Here is a 22,032-nt window from a genome sequence, read left to right as displayed (position 1 = left end):
GAAAGAATAAAACGCCACGATGCTACTCCATGCACAAATTCACAGCCTGTACATGAAAACATGCAGGTAAACATTTCTCTGTGGTCTAAACTGTGATTCTCACCTGTTGAGCAAAGAGACAAGTCCATTGGATGCTGTGATCATGTCCACCACTGCCTGCAGGACCTGTTGTGACAGCTTGGTGGCGCTCTGTCCATCACTGGTATTGACACGCCAGCGCCCCTCTATGCTCATCTGCAGAGTGTGAGCCACTGCACGCAGTTTCTCTGTCAAACTGCGCACACTGTCACCCCCAACACTGTATGTCTGCGCAGAGAGGAGAAAGAATGTGTTATGTGCCATTCACAATGGGTTCAGAAGTTTTCTCTTTTGTCCAACGTAATCAATCTCTTGAAAATGTTTTCCTCTTTTGTAAAGTCACAGAAATGCTATCATGGATGCTATCATTGTTGTTGGTGAAAATGTAAACATAAATTATGTTTTGTAGTTTCCATTCACCACTTTATTTTATCACTTCTGATTCTGAGAGCACTGGAAAAGGGTCCATTAAAACGCAATCTAACAGAAAACAAAACATGTTCAATGTGGTTGCCACATTTGTATGTTTATACCGTAAGTACATGTGTGTATTTAAAAGATAAAATATGCAATATTTATACCTAATTTTTTTCACTTACTATGTACATTTCATCCTATTCTGGAATGTCTGGCATATTTCCTATCCTACAAACACACCCTCAACATTGGCATAACTAATGTCCACATATCCCTCCAAGTCCTGTAAATTTTACATTTTATGTTTTCTCACTTAATAAAAAATAATTCTTCTGCTATGTTCTATATAGAAAAGCAGGAGCAGTTAAAACTGAATTGTCTAATGATAGTGAGTGACTGATTTGAGTCCTACAGCATTCCTCACCTCCATAACAGAGGCTCTATATTGTTGGCAGACAGGCATATGACACAAACACTAACAAATAGGTATTATAGATACCCTTAGGTATTATTTGGAAGTATTTTTCCCTACTGTAAGCATTTTTACATATTTTGTATTCACAAAGATTAATGCATGCACACACACTCAAGGGCCCTACCAAAGCACAGAGTTTTTCCACAGCCTCCAGTATGAGCTCCTGATGTCCTATTTTATGCACTCCAAGTTTCTCCAGTCTGGTAGATGAAAGATGCAGCAGATCTGAGCCAGAGAGGTGCCAATCGGAGAACGAGTACTGCTGTAGAGGAGCATCCAGACCTGACAAACACACAGATATGACACAAAGTTCAATAAAATTAAACAACACAGAGAAACTTAAGCTCATGAATAATTCAAATTAAAGTGAGATTTGAAGTTCATCACAGAACCAAATGTTACTAGATAAGAATGTAAAATATCTTATTAATATAAATATTATTACAATAATATTATTACAATAAATATTCTGAAAATATAAATATTATCATATATACACACTACCATTAAAAGTGTGAGGTCAGCATGTTTGTTTATTTATTTTTTATATGGCAAGGGTGCCTTAAATTTATCAAAAACAAAAGTAAAGACTTTTACATAATTACAAAAAAGTTTAAATGTTGATCTTTTGAACTTAATATTCAAAGAAAAATAATAAAAAAAAAAAAAAAAATTTTTTTTTTATATATATATATATATATATATATATATATATATATATATATATATATATATATATATATATAGAACTGTTTTCTTTTTTAATATATTTTAAACTGTAATTTATTCCTGTGATGGCAAAGCTGAATTTGCAGCAGTCATTACTCCAGTTGTCACATAATTCTTCAGAAATCATTCTAATATGCTGATTTGGTACTTAAGAACTATTTCTTATTATTATCAATGTTCAAAATAGCTGTTCTGCTTATATATATATAATATATATATAATAAGAAATAGTTCTTAAGAACCAAATCAGCATATTAGAATGATTTCTGAAGAATTATGTGACAACTGGAGTAATGACTGCTGCAAATTCAGCTTTGCCATCACAGGAATAAATTACAGTTTAAAATATATTAAAAAAGAAAACAGTTCTATTAAATTGCAATTATTATTCACATTATTATTAGTACAATTTTTATCAAATAAAAGCAGCCTTAGTAAGCATAAGTGACATCTTTCAAAACTATAAAAAAAATAATAATAATTAACCAACCCTTAACTTTGAGTGCATTTAAAACTGCAACTAATGATAAAAAAAAATTATCTGACCCAAGTAAAATACAGAAAGAAAAATTATATCAATGAGTACTTAGTAGAAAAGGAAGAAAAGGAAACAAAAACAACCCACTGATCAATCCACACACACACATACAAAAACTATTTCCATAGCTCCATTATAATGGAAGGAAATGAGTGGCCTAGCATGAACAAGGTGCCCAGGAGGCATCTGGGTCATGCACACTGAAGTTGTGCAGCCAGCTGTTGTTGAAAGTCCTGTTAAAACACACACCTGCTATGTTTACTTCAGCAAAAAGCACTTTTGAAACCCTGGTGTGACACAAGATTCTGTTGTTAATTTTAGAAAGAACAAAATGCTCATATGTGTGACGCTCAAAGCAGTGAACATTCAGGATTAAAGCTGATTTCTTGAGTGTGTGAAACACAAATATTTTGAGCCCCGAGGAAAACTCTGTTGTGTGAGAATTTTATGCAACCACTTCCACAGCCAAAAGATTTCATAACTGCTGGAGAATGTTCTCTAGTCTAGATTCATAAGACATGTACAGTCTTTTACTATAATTGTTTTTTCTAAACCCCATATAATATGCAGTATAATAGCAGAGAAATAGGTCTAAGGCTTTGTAATCACATGTGGCTTTGATATATTTATTCTGCCTTTAGAGATCTCATAAACTAAGAACATAAACGATCACCAGATACAACAATGTCCAACATTTGTCAAACAATTAGACAAATGAACAGGGGAGATGGGGGCTATATGCTTCTATCACAGTCTAATAGGTTTAGAGTTTGTATAGAATCCCACTAAAACCACACACACATAATTAGTCCACATTTATAAAGTGCACTAATATTTTCATTATGAGTTCATTATGCTTACATTTTATAGTATAAAAAGTGTTAGGAATAATGAAATTGTTTCTTTGAACTTAAAGACATGGAAAATTCATGTTAAGATCTGTTTTAGGGTAACACTTTAGAATAGGGATCACTATTCAATATTCTATGTGATTGCCGCATTTGTCTGTTTATACATTATGCATGTGTGTTTGGTTCCAACAGAATAATGGATATGAATAATGTATAATTTAGAAGACCGATAACTAAAATTTGAAATATAAAATATTTATTCCACATTTTTTTCACTTGCTATGTACATGTCATCCTATTCTGAAATGTCTGGCATATTTCCCATCCTACAAACACACCCTAAACCTTGGCATAACTAATGTCCATATATTCCTCCAAGTCCTGATTGACCTTTGGTCCATGCCTTGTAAATGTTAGGTTTTCTAACGGAATAAAAACATAATTCTTCTGCTATGTTCTCTATAGGAAAGCAGGAGCAGTTAAGACTATATTGTCTAATGATAGCGACTGATTTTAGTCCTACAGCATTCCTCACCTCCATAACAGAGGCTTTGATACAGTTAGCAGACACACAGATGCTAACAAACACTCCTACAGAAAAACATTATATCAGGTTATGAAATATCACAAAGACTAATACAATACAAATACATCCTGCATTCACAAACACACACTCAGATACAAACTTTATCCTCTTAATAACAGCCCATTCAGACCCGTTGTTCTAAACAGGCAAATTATAAACAGAGTATACTTAGCATTGAACACGACCCTTGGTATTATTTGGAATTATTTATTCTACTGGAAGGATTTTTACATATTTTGTGAAAAGGCAGTACTTTACAGAATACATGTTACACTTTTAGAGTTATACTATAAATCAATACGAAGGTATTGAACAGCAACCACCTCAAAATATAACTACTAACCAACTTTCGTAACATTATTACACAATACTACAGTACTAATGCAACTACAATTTAAACGCAAAGCGACACAAACACTATTGTAACTGCTAAAACAAATATCACTTTAGAGAGTACGAGCGTTAAAGTGAAAACAGTACATTGGTCAGAAATGAGCGAAGAATAGAGAAATACGCATAGTGAGCGATGTGGGCCAGTCTGGGCTCGCACAGGGAATGACAGCAGCAGATTTTATCGCTTATGAGGAATGACGTATCAATACATTACTGTTTGTTAAGATAAATCGCTTTTGTATTCACCAGCTGCGAGTTAGTTTCGCGCGAGAGTTTGTCAACAAACTAAAAGGCGCTTCCTGATTCCTCTAACACCATCCTGTTCCTTAGGGATTTGAGTCGTCCCTGTTTAATTCGGCCATATCTCTCTATCGACCGACATAAAGTCACCCGTCGGTTTCAAACACACACACAAACAACACCCCGTTACCTTTGAGCCATTCGGTGACTCTCTCGGTGCTCCAAGACGTTACGGGCTCCATGATCTTAGGAGCATGAATTCAAATCCCCGAAGTAGAAACTCGGAGCAAAGAAAAGTTCATCCTGTTGTCTGGTTGGCACACCTTCCTACAGGTAAAGCTGTGCTCTCAACCAATGGTGTGCTGCGCTGCTGTCCGCGTGCACGGCGACTGTTTCGGTGTACAGGGAGGGGTTCATGAAACTCTTTCATAAGGCAATTCAGTGTCCCGAGACCAAATGAGTTTTCTCGTTTGCCTGACTCCCTGTCCGCCGCAAACGGCTGACGTTTTGATCAGCTTATTATTTAACCCTTGTGTATCTTCATCTTAGTCCTTTCTGGTGCTAGTGTGGGAAACTATTTTAACACATTAAATGCCGTTCCCACAGCTAAGCTGTATTGTATTTTATTGTCACAATGAAAATAAAACGGCTATTTTACAAATTATTTTTGTAAATTATGTATATTACAAATTAGTGAACGTATGACAATCTGTTGGTCAACAAGAAACAGTAATTTAATTATAATATAATTATTAACAGTGTTGTGTTACATTATTGTTTCCTGCTGACCGACAGAGGAATTTTTGAGTATCTGGAGCCAACCCCTGTCCCATAGTGCATTGTTGCAATCTAGCGCCACCTACTGTATGTGTGATTGATGCATTGTTTATGTATTGCATGTTTGTGTGAACGCAAATACATAAAAAAAAAACAAATTACATTATTTATTGTTCAAACCTGATAAGACATATGTCTCAGTCTGGGATACAATGAGCTATTCACTTCTCCCATACAGATCCAGCCTATTGTAAACAATGTCTCTTTGTAGTTTTAGATGCGTGTGCAATAAGGCAATAATTCAGAAACCATATGATTCAGAACATACAGATATGGAGTAGATGATAAAAAATTTAATAAAAGAGCAGCCGCTTCAAAGGCAAACCAAGTGTATGATTTGATTTGCATTCTATTGTAGACCAGAGAGGTGGACGAGCATTGAGTGGCCTTATGAAATGAATCCTTGAAGCTCTTGAACTCCTTAATGATAGTTATGGCATCACAGTGTGCACAGATCTGTCCTGGAATATATCACTGAAAATCCTTTGTTCTCAACCAGACTCAACTAAAGATTTGTTCCACACAATGTACAAAAAGGTCTAAACATCCATTTAACAATCACTGTCATATAGGCACAAAAATGTATGCATTCGGGGATGTTGTGGCCTGATTCGGACTCATTATTCCAAAGGTTACGAGTTCGAGTCTCGGGCCGGCAGGAATTGTAGGTGAGGGGAGTGAATGTCCAGCACTCTCTGCACTCTCAATACCACGACTGAGGTGCCCTGGTGCTGCAGCATAAATGGCTGCCCACTGCTCCGGGGGTGTGTTTCAATGCTGTGTGTGTGCACTTTGTACGGATTAAATGCAGAGCAAGAATTCCGAGTATGGGTCACCATACTTGGTTGTATGTCATATTTTTTGTATTTTTTTTATAAAAACAAAAAAACATGGTTACTAAACCATGCCATAAATTAACCATTGTTTTGCTAAACTAATCATAGTTTAACAATGGTATATGTAGAAAAACTCTATACATGATATAGCTCTATACACTCTATACATAAGAGTTTTACTACAATAAAACCATGGTTAATTTTCATACACTCATGATATACTAGCAAAACGGCCTACTTTTTTTTTCTTGCAAAATGTAAACTATATTATCGCCCAGCTTTTATCTGCTAAATGCCATTGGCATGAAGATATTATAAACATTAGCATCATGATTTTCTGCAAAGCTGTCTTAAAAGCAATGTGTATTGTTAACAGTGCTATAAAATAATTAATTATTTATAAATGTATAATATGATTACAATAATTTAATTCAACATTTATTTAGTTCCACAATCATTTGAAATTGACCCTGGTTTGGTTCTCAGATCTCAGTTTAACTTATGTATAAATCTACCCCAGAATCCCTGAGGCTGACATCATATCGCTAAAGCTGCAAGGAAATAGACAAATACCTCTCAGGCTTTTTCATGTCTGAGCACATCAGGTTCTTCATGTTGACAGTTGTGAATGCAAAAAATAAGAAATGCTGTTTTGCCAGTACACATACCAAATCTAGATCTGGAACAATCTCAGATTGTCCAGAGTTCCACACCTTTTCTTTTAATACTTCCTCTCATTCCACTTCTCTTGTGTAAACAATGATGCATGCTTTCATTTAGGTGTTGACTTCTAACAGGGCCTGATCCAATCTGTTTTTCATAATTAGTGTTTGCTCACTTTGCTGGTTATTTTTCTCAAGTTTCCTGCTGAAAAAAAGACTAATTATGCAACACAGAAACAAATGAATTCACACCTGGCAGAAAGACAGAGTGAGGACACTGATAAACTTCCTGATGGCACAAGAAATGCATATTTGCAACAAATCAGGAACACTTTCCTTTTACTCTCTTAGAGAAACTGTGCTGTTTCATTTCAATCTGCATTAATATATTAATGGGCTGTAAGGTACTTTGCCAGTTCTGGTTTTGCATAACATTTTAAAGCCACTGTATTGTGTGTTTTGCATGGACAAGATGTCACGGTTGGGTTTGGGAAAACACAAAGAGAGGGTAGATCCAAATGCAGGTAAGGGTTTTTATTTAAACAGAGGGGTAACTACAAAAATAAACAGTCATGAGAGACAAACGTAACCAAAAGAGGGAACCGGATGAAACGGGGAACTCGGAAGAATGAGAAGGTAGAGGAAGTCTCGGGGGAACGAGAGCATGAGACACATAGGGTAAGGACTCCATGATGACAACAGAGAAAGACAGCTCTATATAGGGAAACTAATGACAGAGTATTGTCAACACCTGTGCGATTCTAATTGGAGTGCAATTACTGTGAAGACACAACCAGACTAGCGGAATTAAAGTGCCTATGGTGAAGTGCCTAAGGGGAAGTGAGCTCACTAGGGAACACCCAGGAAAACAAAGACTGGCAGCGTGACATTACCCCCTCCCTACGGAGCAGCTACCAGATGCTCCACCTAAACCCAGGAAAACCCCAACAGAAAAAGAGGCAGGAGGGAGGTGGAACGGCGGCGGACCAGGGGGAGGGACGGAGGGACAGAAAACAGGGACAGGAGCAACCAGGAGGAATGGAAAGGTGCAACACAAAACAAGGAGTCCAGGAGGGAGGCGGACAGGTGGAGGCTCAGGGGGAGGGAAGGAGGGCCAGACTAAACTAAAAGGAACAGACAGAAACAGAACTCAAAAAACACAAAACATAAGTCCATGAAGGGCATGTTGAGGCGTCCACCAGGACGGAGCAGATGACCACCACATCTTTGTGGTCGAGGCCGGAGTCCACCAGGGCGGAGCGGAAGACCACCACGGCCTTGTGGTCAGAGTCAAAGCCCTCCAGGGCGGAGCGGAAGACCACCACGTCTTTGTGGTCGAGGCCGGAGTCCACCAGGGCGGAGCAGAAGACCACCACGTCCTCATGGTCACCGCCGGAGTCCCCCAGAGCGGAGCGGACGACCACCACGTCCTCGTGGTCACCGCCCGAGTCCCCCAGGGCGGAGCGGACGACCACCACGTCCTCGTGGTCACCGCCAGAGTCCCCCAGGGTGGAGCGGACGACCACCACGGCCTTGTGGTTACCGCCTCGGGAACTGAATCAGGCACCGCCTCTGGAACAGCCTCGGGAACTGAATCAGGCACCGCCTCTGGAACAGCCTCGGGCACCGCCTCGGGAACTGCCTCGGGCACCGCCTCGGGAACTGCATCGGGCACCGCCTCGGGAACTGCATCGGGCACCGCCTCGGGAACTGCATCGGGCACCGCCTCGGGAACAACATCGAGCACCGCCTCGGGAACAACATCGAGCACCGCCTCGGGAACCGCATCGGGCACTGCATCGGGCACCGCCTCGGGAACAACATCGAGCACCGCCTCGGCAACTGCATCGGGCACCGCCTCGGCAACTGCATCGAGCACCGCCTCGGGAACAACATCGGGCACCGCCTCGGGAACAGCATCGGGCACCGCCTCGGGAACAGCATCGGGCACCGCCTCGGGAACAGCATCGGGCACCGCCTCGGGAACTGCATCGGGCACCGCCTCGGGAACTGCATCGGGCACCGCCTCGGGACCAGCATCGGGCACAGCATCGGGCACCGCCTCGGGAACAGCATCGGGCACCGCCTCGGGAACAGCATCGGGCTCCGCCTCGGGCACCGCCTCGGGAACTGCCTCGGGCACCGCCTCGGGAACTGCCTCGGGCACCGCCTCGGGAACTGCCTCGGGCACCGCCTCGGAAACTGCATCGGGCACCGCCTCGGAAACTGCATCAGGCACCGCCTCGGGAACAGCCTCGGCCTCCGGAGCAGCAGCGGGCACCGCATCGGGAACGACCTCGGCCACCGCCCCGGCCTCCGGAACAGCAACGGGAACCGCATCGGGAACGGCTTCGGTCACCGCCTCGGCCTCCGGAACAGCAGCGAGCACCGCCTCGGCCTCCAGAACAGCAACGGGAACCGCATCGGGAACGGCCTCGGCCACCGGAACAGCAGCGGGTACCGCCTCGGCCTCCAGAACCGCAGCGGGCACCACATCGGGAACAGCATCGGGCATTGTCTCGGCCTCTCGAACAGCATCGAGCACCTTCTCGGGAACAGCCTCGGCCTCGGAAACAGCATCGGGCACCGCCTCGGGAACTGCATCGGGCACCGCCTCGGAGACTGCATCGGGCACCGCCTCGGCCCCCGGAACATTAGCGGGCACCGTATCGGGAACGGCCTCGGCCACCGCCTCGGCCTCCGGAACAGCAGCGGGCACCGCATCGGGAACAGCCTCGGCCACCGCCTCCGGAACAGCAGCGGGCACCGCATCGGGAATGGCCTCATGGACGGCAGCCGCCCGCTCGGGAACGTTCTCCGGGTCCTGAGGAACAGTAGCTGCCTGTCTCCTCCTCCGCCCTCTACGATGGAGAGTCGGTGGCGTTGAGTCGGCCATCTTGTGCTGTGGTGCTGGGCTGGCGGCCATCTTGAGCTGTGGCGCTAGGCTGGCGGCCATCTTGGGCTGTGGGGCTGGGCTGGTGGCCATCTTGGGTTGTGGGGCTGAGCTGGCAGCCCTGTCTGGAAACTCTGGTGTGGTTGTTGCATTCCACTGAGCACGATGGTGCAGGTAATTGGTAAACCCCCAAAAGTCCAGGATCTCTAACCCCTTCATCTCCCATTGAGGTAAAGGATCATCCAGGCAATTATTAAACCAATCCTTTAGTGCTGCATCATTGTAACCTAACCCGACTGCCAAAGTCCAAAACAATTGCGCCAGGCCACCCACCTCCCTTCCCTCTTGATGAAGGGTGGTTAAGTTCCGGAATCTCCCCCTCCGTTCCTCCATGGTGGCTGGGGAACCGATTCGAAATCTCACACCGCTGGATCTAGGCATGATGGAGTCCTTCTGTCACGGTTGGGTTTGGGAAAACACAAAGAGAGGGTAGATCCAAATGCAGGTAAGGGTTTTTATTTAAACAGAGGGGTAACTACAAAAATAAACAGTCATGAGAGACAAACGTAACCAAAAGAGGGAACCGGATGAAACGGGGAACTCGGAAGAATGAGAAGGTAGAGGAAGTCTCGGGGGAACGAGAGCATGAGACACATAGGGTAAGGACTCCATGATGACAACAGAGAAAGACAGCTCTATATAGGGAAACTAATGACAGAGTATTGTCAACACCTGTGCGATTCTAATTGGAGTGCAATTACTGTGAAGACACAACCAGACTAGCGGAATTAAAGTGCCTATGGTGAAGTGCCTAAGGGGAAGTGAGCTCACTAGGGAACACCCAGGAAAACAAAGACTGGCAGCGTGACACAAGATGGCTCAAAATGTTTGAGGATATTTTGGATTTAGTCGACTACTTTTCCAGACCTCCCTTCTGCATCTTAGGCCTCGCTAGATGAAATAACATATTTAGAATGGCATTTTATGTTTGAATGGAGATGGTATGCAGTTTTACACTTTGCACAGTATGTGTATTTCTAACTACATTACCTGAAATGTACCACTTAACTCCAGCATAATGCACTGAATCCCAAAATTATCAACTCTACATTCCGTTTCTAGAGTGATGATTGAATTGGAAACTCACGTAACAGTGAGCACAGTGTCTCCTTTTCTGTTTTTTTGTATTTGTATTTTTTTGCTTTTTAAAATCTTCTTTTATTCATTATTTGCCTCTAAAACTGTTTTATTGCTGTTTGTTGTTGTTACAGTGTATTGTTGTGTACATTGTACATTTCTCACGCCAATAGAGTATTTAAAACTAAAAAGAGAAAATATGTTCTCTCTCACACACATAATCATAACATCACTAGTTAGAGGTGGCATCAAATTTATTTGATATGACATATACAACCGATAGGACAATCAATAAATACAGTCAACAAACATTTACATCTATCCCGTGATCAATACCTAAACATTTAATAAACATATAATGAGATACAAAAAAGAACCCACTCACCATACAAAGGTGGAACAAACTTTGACGGAACACAAAAAAATATTAGAGTCATTGTTTCGTGAATCAGAGTGAGCTGGTTGTGCAACAAGTTACTTGAATCATTAAAGAAAAACTGATTCATAATAGTCATTTATCAGGGAACTGGTTTACAGAATTGCGTATGTTGTTTTTGCAAGCATCCTGGGAGAACAAATTAATAGAAAGAGTGTTTTCTTGCCATTGTAATTTGTGCTACGAGGTTGTTTAATCCTGAATCAACAAACAGAACTAACAATTATTGCTACATGTGTGACTGCATCATATAATAACTTAATTAATAATATTGATAGTTCATCGTCTAGCTGACTACGTCTTGTATTATTATTATTATTTTTTTTTTTTTTCTAAAATCCTGTCAAATGTGCACAAACTACTAGCTACTACTAAATATTGTAGAAACATAATTTTCTGTAAAGTTGCTTTGTAACGATTTGTATTGTAAAAAGCGCTATACAAATAAACTTGAATTGAATTATCCTATCATATTCAATTCATATTGCAAGCTCACAAATCAGGTAAAGTATTATTTCTTTCCTTTTGCATAGATTCAAGCAGTGTGGCAAACACTGATTGAGTAGCAATGAACATGCACAAGAATTTTGGCAAGGAACTCTTTGGGAGGGAGAGGACAAATGTGCATTCCTGAGGGAATGATTTCCAGGATTTTTTTTAATTGCCTTATTATTTGGTCATTGCAAGACTATTATTCAAACAGTATTCTCACAACATTTTATAAAGTAGCTAATATGATTATGGGTCCATGAAAACGTAATGAAGTTCAGATACAGTTACTTCAGTCTTGGATACAGCCCAACCCTATTCATGACTCGGATTGAACAGATTGAATTGAATTGCCAAAAACATTTTAGCACCAACTTTGATTAAAAATGCAAAATGGTCATATTAATTTTAGATATGATAGTGCTCACTGAAACACAAATGCATCATTAATGTAATGTGAAAACAATGTAGCACATTGATCTTCTATATTGTTCAGTATGCAATATAGGCCTACTGGTACTCATTTTCATACAACATGCAAAACTATATGATATATAATTACACATTTTCTACTGCCTACAGAAGTGTATCCTGCCAACTACATCCATTGTGTTCTTATTTGTCATCTGGCAGAAATACACTATTCTTAATTACAAGAACAGTCACTCTAGACTAGAGCTGTCTGAGGAGTGCCGCAGTACACAAAGAATGCTCATATTCACAATGGCACTAGCTCATAAATCTCTAGTGTTTGAACAATACCTTCATACCATATGTTGCTTATTAAACTAGTACTGTATACTGCCTGCTACAACAACCAAGAGACCCAGCACATTTTGAGAAATAGTATGCTAGCTAATGAACTGTCTAAATGTAAATATTGGGTATATTATGCATACTGATTGTTAACATACTATACACAACAGATATTGAATTTCTTTCGAATGAAGAGGTGTGAATTAGTATGCAAGTTCAACTGACATTATGCCATGCAAAACTGCCGTCAAGATTTTCATGCAGTCCAGTTAATATTCCGCCCACAGCAACTCCGTGGCTCCTGCAGTCTGCTGCATGCTTCGTTTCACACCCACACACAACTCCTACTGATCGTCCAACAATTCACATGTGCGTATGGGTGTGTGTGATATAGTGTGGGTGGGAGGCGGGTGGACATCCTGCTGAATAGCCTGTGTGTGTGTGTGTGTGTGTGTGTGTGTGTGTGTGTGGAATTAGGGAGGGAGGCTAACTGTTGGAGTTATTCAAGAAATGATAGTGAACATATGCAAGGCTTTTGCATGTACGTGTTCATATTGAGTAAGGGGTTTCAATTGTGGCAAGCCTTAATGTAATGTGCACCTCTCCAATGTAGTGTGTTAAGTATGAGTCATCTTCCCATGATGCTTGAGTGTGATCCAGACAGGGACTCCCTGAGGTCGTTGGGGGTGAAGTGATGCAGCTCTTTGGCTGGAAATCAAATCACAGCACCAAGTACACACACAATTACCCATGGAGGAAGTGCAGGTTATGCCTAGGTAGCCTTTTTAGATCTTATAAATACTACATAACAGTAACCGGTACATGTAAAATCACTGAACCAAATAGTGTCATATTGTTGTTTTGCTTGAATGTTGAGGACACAAATATATAGTTTAATTAAAGTGGAACTCATCTTTATGTTTTATACACCCTAGACCATGAGTTTTTAAACTGGAGCCTGAAAAACAAGTGCTGAGGGTTTGTGGAAATGTTTAAAAGGAAATTAGTTAATATTCAGATTAAGGTAAATAAACTAATAAAGTTATTATTTCATATTTATTCCTAAGCCAGGATTTGATTATTTGTGCAGGGAATGAAACCAAAAATCATCAAGAGTGTTCTGGTTAGTCATAATTTCTTGCAAGGCTTTGCATCAACATGCATTGAACATATACACCAGACTTCCTGTCTGAACACATCAATCTGTCCACTGTGGAAGAAACTACACATAAGCTGTGTTAAAGGTTCCAGCGGAGGGTTCAGATGGAAAAACAGCCAAACAGACATGAGATTTCACCCACAGCTCTATACAAACAGACAGACTCAGTGATGCATACCCAAATACTATAAACTACCAAAGATCTGCAGTGTGTGATATTTCACCGGCCTCCAGGTGGAATTATTGAGCACTTTTTCACTAATGCCATTAAAAAATGTATGCATTTAGCAGACACTTTTATCCAAAGCGACATACATTGCATTCAGGATAATAATTTTCTCCTATCATGTGTTCCCCAGGATTAATAATAATAATAATAATAATAATAATAATAATAAAAGTTCTTAAAGTTCATGGATCATATTGTACATAGTTTCTCAGTTTCTCGTGTTTTATTTAAGTGTTATCTAATGTACCTATATTATTATATAAAATATTGCTTAATCTGAATTCATCGGGCTCCTATTGTCTGCATGAATCTAGTATTTCAGTAATGCTCAGAATGCATTTTAATCATTCCTTTCTGCACTTTTTAAGGTCAGCCTGGCTCTTGCAAGCTCACTAGACTAAATAATATGGAGGAGTCACCTTGTACGGAAAGTCATGGTGTACACAGTGCACTAGAACCAAGTACTTGCTGTTCTAACAGATGCTTTTGACTTACAGTACAGTAACTGTAGGGACAGGCTGGCAGGCAGATTGCCAGGTATTCACTGAAATAGGCCAAAGTAGCAGTAAAGAGTATAGAGAATCGCATGGTACAGCTGAGTATGTGCATCTGATATCTGTGTACAGAATAGCTGTTTGTACTGCAGTCTAGTGTGGAACACACACACATACAACAGAGGGTAATGAGTGTTTGTAATGCCTATGATTTATTTTTGTAAAAAAAAGATTCATACATAGTTGATTTTATGTCTACACTAAGGAATTTCATTGAGGCCTTAGTCTTGATTCCTTTTAAAAATGTCACAGTTTAGCCTGACATAGCTCTACATTATCATTAGTGTATTTGAGTGCCATTAAAAGCATTTTGCTCTTTGTGCCATCATTTGACTCAATGAAACATGGTCCTCTACCATGCACACTCCATATCCACCCACTACCATCTCATAAAGACGACCATTCATACTCTGTTTTACTCTGGCAACAGATTCACCAGCACGCTGGCAGATGGTCTGTGGTTGCCAGTGGTAACCACTCTCAGCAGGAAGCAACAGTTGCTCTTCTCTGCTCCCTTTGACAGAATAAAGAGTCAAGTGGTATTGGCATGTCTCTGCCTTATCACAAAAAGCCTACAAAACAATTACAACTGACAACATGAAATAACAATCCTGGCATGATGGAAAGGGGGATAGGGTACTTGTGCCAGCACTGGGGAATACTTTGTTACATCGATCTCTACTTCTGTTGATAATAATTTAGTAAAAAAAATAAAAAAAACTTGATATGCACGACAATGATGCGCTTTCCTGTGTCCAGTCAAATTCAACTGAAATACAAAAACACAGAACAGATGCATTGGTCACAACTATTTTCAGTGCTTTTTGGTGGTAGCATTTTTTAGGAGGTTGAACAGTTGCATTTTATTACCTAGCACGTTATATATATATATACACATAGTCATCATTAGCTATATTGTATATTGAGTACTATGATGTTTCAAAGTTAGTAACATTACAATAGGATACTTTATTTGAAAGGTAGAAGCTGCAAATGTCATATGAACAAATAACGGCAAAACAGTTTGACATTTAATGCTATTGAAAATGTTTTAGTTTTCTTATAAACGTATAAGACTATGGAAATTACCGTTTAAATATTTATATGAAAATAAAAATATATTGCAAAGGTACACTATGTAACATCTGACTGTTTACAAAAGGCGTTTTGTGGAAGAACATTATTTTGGCTGTGCTTAGGTTCTGCTACTCTGTGCACGGATGACGTATGTATGCAATTTCCCGCGGAATCCGTCCCTCCATCCCTAATACAAATAGTTAGTAGGCTATTGGTTTATTAGTGTTTATTTGAGTAAAGTAAAGACGTGTTTTGGAAGATTTTTTTCGTCCAAAACAGTCTTATTAATAGAAATTGTTATTTTTATTTAAATAACGTCAAAGTGTAGCTAAAAATGTTTTAATTTACGTTTGCAAGAGTGTAACTGGTTTTGACCAAACCAAGAGCTTGCAGTGCCGGTAAGTGGCCAGCAGGGGTGTCCATAGAGGGGTAGGAGAAAGGGGCTGGCGGAGAACTCTCTTCAAAACAATGATTGGCTGAAGCTCATGCGCTTTTACACTGTCGATTCGGTTCAGACAGAGCGGAACACACACAGCACTGACAGCATCGGCTCCTCTTTTCTTTTCCTGCGTCTGCGTGCACACCAATAGTGAGTTTCAGCTGAGAAACCAACTCATTACAATATCATCTTTTATTTTATTTCCTCGGAGGAGGCGCGTTTCATCGCCGCAGACGCACGGCGCATGTTCCTCTGAACCCGAGTCCACCTGTGTGTGAATAAGCGGGGGAGATTTGTTCATTTCCAGGAACGGGGCTGTGCAACTCCTCTTCCTCACCGGACAGAGAGGGGAATCCGTCAACGTCATTTAAACGGGAATAACTGCTTTAATTTTCTACGGAGTGAATTTGCGCGTCCTGAGCGGATTGTAAGAGAGGAAAGTCGCCGGTTTGCTCCTGATCAAAGGGACAGATCAGGTCGTTCCAGCAGGGAATACTCCGGTTCGGAAGAAATCCCCGTCCAAATTTGAGTACTCGAGAGAGACAAGAAGGAGCGTACACAATGCCACTTGCTCAACTGGCAGAACCATGGCCCAAAATGGAGTTGGTGCAGCTGGAGACGGAGGTGAGAAGTGGTGAAATCACTGCACTGAATTAACTGATTTAATATGTGTTCTCAAGGCTCCTCTGTCCGTGCCAGAGGTCCATTGTTATGGGGAGTTCATAAGAAAAACAGAAATCGTATAGATATGTGATAGCCTACTTTCAAAAAATTGTAAAATCAGTAAACACTGGTGCAGAGTTCTGCAGGTTTGGTAAGCGGTCTTTACTCTTTTGGAGCGCGAGCATGACGCGGCGCGCTGAAGCAGCGCAGGTGAGATTTTTCGTAAAACTAGATGGTCATTCCGAAGAAGGTGTCCCCTCCCTTGTAAACATTCGTGTAAACCATGTCTTTAAAAGTGAAAAGCTGTCAATAACTTTTACTGTAGCTTATAATAGACTAGACATTTATTTTACACAATCAACAATCCAGAAACTTTCTTCATGTGGATGCATGTTTTGGTCTGTCCCCAACCTTGGGTTTCTAACTACTTGCTTATTGAAGTTTTTTTTAATTAAGATTTGGTTTGGTTTTATCATAACCCAGAGTATGCATAAATGTTATCATCATAACTCCTGTTATGAAAATAATTTACAATTCCATTGAAAACATAAAGGGCAACAACTCTCTCTTTGAAGAACATGCATTTAAAAAAAAGTGAGCTTGAGGTTATATAATGAAACCTATTAACACTTAAAATACATACTTAAAAATCAGAAAGAAAATTACAGAAAAATCTCTATTCAAAATGAAAAAGCCACCATTTTTGTGTAATGACAGCAGCTTGTATTATTAAACTCTAGTGGAAGAATATTGGCTTTCTTGCGTTGTGCTCTGTGAACCAACTGTTTTCCTGTGTTTCTTGCTGTGCATTTTGTCTTCTCCGGGGTACAAGTGAAATGTCAGAAAATCTAAGAAATAATACAGCGGTCATAAGAAGCACTAGGAAATAGTATTTTTTGAATTCTTGTGCTCTCTTGAATTAGTGTATCCAAACTGTTAGTAGTGTGTGGTAAAAAAACAGCTGTTTTTTATTGCTTTAAAACATTATAGTCAATCTCAGTAGTAGCAGCGTGTTTGAAATAATCTACTGGTATCTGTAGTATAAGCAGTGGTGTCAAAAGTATTGGCATTCATTACTCAAGTAGAAGTATAGATACTAGGGTTTAAAAAGACTTTTGTAGAAGTTGAAGTATCAACTCAAGCTTTTTACTCAAGTAAAAGTGTAAAAGTACTGGTTTAAAAAACTACTTAAAGTATAAAAGTAAAAGTAATGTAAGGAAAAAAAATGCCATTAAGAACAAAAGCTTGGGCCGTGCCACAAGGGCCTATTGTGCACTACCCCACCCAAAATTTTTTCTAAAGGCCATAATGACTATAATGTTATATTAAAATGTTCATGTTGAAAAATTTGGGAGGCACTAGGCTACCTGTTTCAGCCACATATATGCCCATTGAAAATGAACTCATTTTAGTACAATGCAAATACATTAAAGAGCTAGAGATATGATGACTAGTTGCCAATAAGTATTGTTATGGTGCAAAAAGTCAAACTTCAGAGGCATGTCATCAATAACCTTGAATGGAATGTAAATGTACATCCAAGCTTAGCTGCAGGACTCTGTGAGGGCAATGGACAAGAACATTGGTGCAGGCTAAGAAACAATTACTCTTGTGTGGTTGACTATTTACAATAAACATTATAGTGCTGTCAAAATGAATGATTAATCTAAGTGATTATTCAAAAACTAAAAATGAAAAATAACTCATAATCCTGATACCTTCTTGATTGATAGCTTCTTGTATTCGGTACATACGTCTGCTATGTCCAGTGTTCGGAGGGTAACGAGTTACAAAGTTGATATAGAGCTTCACAGTCCCACCCACAGCCCGAGAGAGCTCTGGTGCCGGAAGTAAATTTCCCATTCATTTCTCCCATTCACTTTCGGAAAAATCCGTATCTAAAGAGTTTTAGAGCATGTGTGAGGATAACCAGCTACGGCTGAACTCATAAGCATATAACATATCATTTCAAGTGAAAAAATTAAGACAAAATCCAAAAAAAGTCAAAGGTACAAGACTGTGTACATATTTTCATTTCGAGCGCAGGAACTACTCATCCCATAAACCACCGCGCCCCATTGAATTCGACTGAAGCCATAACTGCGAACGAGGCAACGAGCCTTTTGAGCGACATCCAAATCTGATGACGGCCGCTCGCGCAAACTTTTTCCTCCAGTGAATTTTATTTTATATAGTGAATGTGCAGTAATAGCAGTTCTTTCAGTATTAATCGTGTAAATAAATAGTGTTTTATATATGTATTGTGTATTGATTTTTATTTTATCATCGTGTATTTTATATTGTGTGCGTGTGTGAAAGTGGTTAACGATAACGTCAGCAATGGTGCAGTGCTTTGTATCTGACTGCAATCACTGCTCAGTTGTCAACACATGTCGTTGCCATTACACAAATGTTCAGTAAATGCACAAAAAGGTATGTCTAGGCTAAATATTGTTTTGACAGTGGCATTATAAAATGCTTGATATGACTCATTTCATATGGAGGCTACAGTAGCCTAGCTAAAGTGGACGATAATGCTAACTAAAGTTACCAACCTCCCTGCAAAACTCTCAATGGCAGCCAAGGAGATCATGATTGCACTGATAAGTCTACCGTGCAAAAACGCAATACAGGTTTTTATTTTATTTTATTTTTTTATTAATGATCTTCAGTCTTCACGGACCTTCAAGGGGTTTAACCAGACGGTTATACGAGCTCCACCAATCAGATGCATCACTGTGGGATTGTGGGATTGTTCAGGATTGTGGGTAATGAAGTACTTAGCCAAGACATAGCGAATAAAAGGCATTTAGATCAAAACAAGGTTAGTGCCCCCATGATCTTTTTACGTTTATATGAGCATATACTGTTGCTTAGTACAGCCGTAGCTGGTTTTAAGTTTACCATGTATGGTTACGTTTTAATGGCTTATACCCCAAATGTCAATGCAGAAATTGCATTGAATTTTTAGTTCCGGCACCAGCTGTGGGTGGGACTGTGATGCTCTATAGCCTAGATATCACAACATTGTCATTTGCGTCATTAATCGCAAACGATAATTTATTAAAACGTCTCACAACCCAACTACCTACAGTAGCTTAATTTGTGGAGGACGAAGAGAAAGCACCCATTTGGCAAATGAGCCAGTAGTGAGAAATAAATAATAACTTTTAAGTAGGGTCCAGTGCCTTTTCGATACTTTTAAAATGGTACTGGCGCATCAACGTGCCTGAACCGATACTTAAAAAAAAAAAGAACTACAAAAAAAACTATGGATAACATTAAAGAACATTACAAATATTTAAAATAAATCCATAGCTTTCACCTTGGATGCTCTCATTTCCCAAGTTGTGCTTCCCTTAATCTAAGGCTAATAAATGTATTTCACAATCTGGGTCATTATTTAATACAAAAGTACACATAATGTTTCTACTGTATCTCTGTCACTCACTCTGATATTTAGTTAAGATGAGTGCTGTCTGTCACTGTCTTAAATCAGTTCTGTGAATGACTGTATGCTCATTCTTTATAAAGTAGCAACAATCTCGTTTTTAAAATACAGTACTGTGCAAAAGTCTTATGGAAAAGAAAGTGTTTTCACCCCAAAAAAGGGTTTTAAGCCAGTTATTTATATCTTTTGCTGCAATGTGTCAGTAGAACATATATAAATAACTGGCCGAACACCATTCTTTTAAGTGAAGACTTTCGCACAGTAGTGTATGTACGTATGATTAAATGAAGTATATTTAAATAAGTGTAAGGAAACAGCTGTTTCGTGATTAGCGGTGACAAGCGAAAACTTTACACTAGATGAGAAACCGACTGATCGTGACCTTTTGTAAACTGTATTTATGACAAAGAACTTCACAGATACAGATATTCTAACAATATATCGGTAAACACACACCTTGTGTCCTCTGTCTCTGTTTGAGCTCGCGCTGCTCCACCGTGGTCGGCGGATTGAAGAGCGCGCTGAAAGACGGGAGGAGACCGGACTGACGCCGGTTTCATTTGAAATTTAAGCGGACTGACTCTGAGGTGATCGGATACTACTGGTTCCAACCTACTTTTAAGAAATATATTTTTTGATAAACGAACCCAAAACTGTCTATGCAGTGTGATGTGACTTGTGTCATGTGCAGGTGTGATGGATCGCGTATGGACCAATAGGGTGTCGGAATGGTATATGTGTATACTTCTCATCCAACCACAATCAAATTCACTCCATCCTGATGGCGCGATTTATCTGGATAGGTTTTTTTTCTTTCTCTCTCTCTGAACGATAACAATCTGGTATGAAATAGCAGTAACGAAGCTATTTTTTTAAATGTAAGGAGTAGAAAGTACAGATACTTGCGTGAAAATGTAAGGAGTAGAAGTAAAAAGTCGGCTGAAAAATAATTACTCAAGTAAAGTATAGATACCCCAAATTTCTACTTAAGTACAGTAACGAAGTATTTGTACTTCGTTACTTGACACCTCTGAGTATAAGATGATCTTCTGTAAGGTTTAGCTTTCATACAGTGAGATGTTTTTCTTCTTCAAAAGGTTTACATTTCATTTTGATTTGCAAAGATATTCAGATAAGCTGGTTTGAGGAATCATATCTTTTTATCACAGACCACAGTGCTAACAGCTCTGAGAGCTAAACTTCTGCTTTAGTTCAGTGTTGTACTACAGTAAACTTTCAGCCCTTTGCCTTGTACAGCACTGGAATTTGCTCCAGCAACTTCGGCTGAAGGCCAATTTATAACTACAGGGCAAGCTGAGACAATATGGCCTGCTGTGATGTCCATGATTAGTGGGAATGGAAGAAAGAGGATTTCATTTCTCATCTTGCTCTCAGACGAATGCTGATCTCTTGAGAATCGCTACAAGAGAGATGTGTTTTTCAGTCTTTTGTTTCTGGTATCGTAATCTGTTCAATTTTAATCTTAAATTAACCTACTTTCTCCTTTGCCTTCTGGTTGCTCACCCCTTTAATGGGTTCACCAATCTGGTGACAGCAGGTTCGCTGCAGAAACATTTGCAGTACTTCTCAGACCTGTTAAAGAAATTCTTTCTGCAGATCTGAGAAGAAATTAGTCTATATTTAGGCCCCGTCCACACGGAGACGCGTTTCTGTGAATACGCACACATTTTTAATCGGATAGGCGTTTCGTCCACACAGATCCGTCGTTTTCGCAAGGTGAAACCGCTATTTTTTAAAACCGGGTCCCAGAAGTGGATACATTTGAAAACGCCGTCTTTGCGTTTTCGTCTGGACGGCTAATCCGTATATTTTCTGAAACGATGACGTCATCAGCCCACGTCTCCCCCCTAGTCAGACACCTCTACGTCATGTAACAGCAACAAAAACATGAACAAACACTGAACGATTGTCTTTTTATTAACTAACATTAACACTGATTAATAAATGTATTGTTCCATGTTCGTTTGTGTACCACGCGCAAGGTTTATGAGCATAGTCCAAGTCTTCTTCTCTGTTTTTAGTGCATCTCTGTGGCAGAATTACAGCGCCACATAGTGGTCTGGCATGTATACTACATCATTATGCG

The 22,032-nt window shown here is 39.9% G+C and overlaps 2 protein-coding genes across 3 annotated transcripts in view; one reads left to right on the top strand and one right to left on the bottom strand.

Moving 5' to 3' along the window:
• Positions 1-4,779, bottom strand: part of LOC128031537 (CNK3/IPCEF1 fusion protein) — a 29,930-nt gene extending 25,151 nt beyond the window's left edge. For both annotated transcript variants that reach the window (XM_052619841.1, XM_052619843.1), the window contains exons 1-3: positions 4,498-4,779; positions 1,095-1,252; positions 104-306 (exon numbers count right to left, since the gene is read on the bottom strand). In XM_052619841.1, coding sequence (XP_052475801.1) covers positions 104-306; positions 1,095-1,252; positions 4,498-4,549 — 413 coding nt within the window. In that variant the 5' untranslated portion in view covers positions 4,550-4,779. The remainder of the gene's footprint in view (positions 1-103; positions 307-1,094; positions 1,253-4,497) is intronic.
• Positions 4,780-15,834: 11,055 nt separating this feature from the next.
• LOC128031545 (ribosomal protein S6 kinase alpha-1-like) overlaps positions 15,835-22,032 on the top strand; it is a 32,940-nt gene continuing 26,742 nt past the window's right edge. Inside the window, exon 1 of the mRNA XM_052619856.1 lies at positions 15,835-16,435. Coding sequence (XP_052475816.1) covers positions 16,373-16,435 — 63 coding nt within the window. The 5' untranslated portion in view covers positions 15,835-16,372. The remainder of the gene's footprint in view (positions 16,436-22,032) is intronic.

Source organism: Carassius gibelio, chromosome A17 (assembly GCF_023724105.1).
Source record: "Carassius gibelio isolate Cgi1373 ecotype wild population from Czech Republic chromosome A17, carGib1.2-hapl.c, whole genome shotgun sequence".
NCBI lineage: Eukaryota > Metazoa > Chordata > Actinopteri > Cypriniformes > Cyprinidae > Carassius > Carassius gibelio.
Note: the sequence above shows the minus strand (reverse complement) of the source record. Positions and strands in the feature narration are given on the sequence as shown.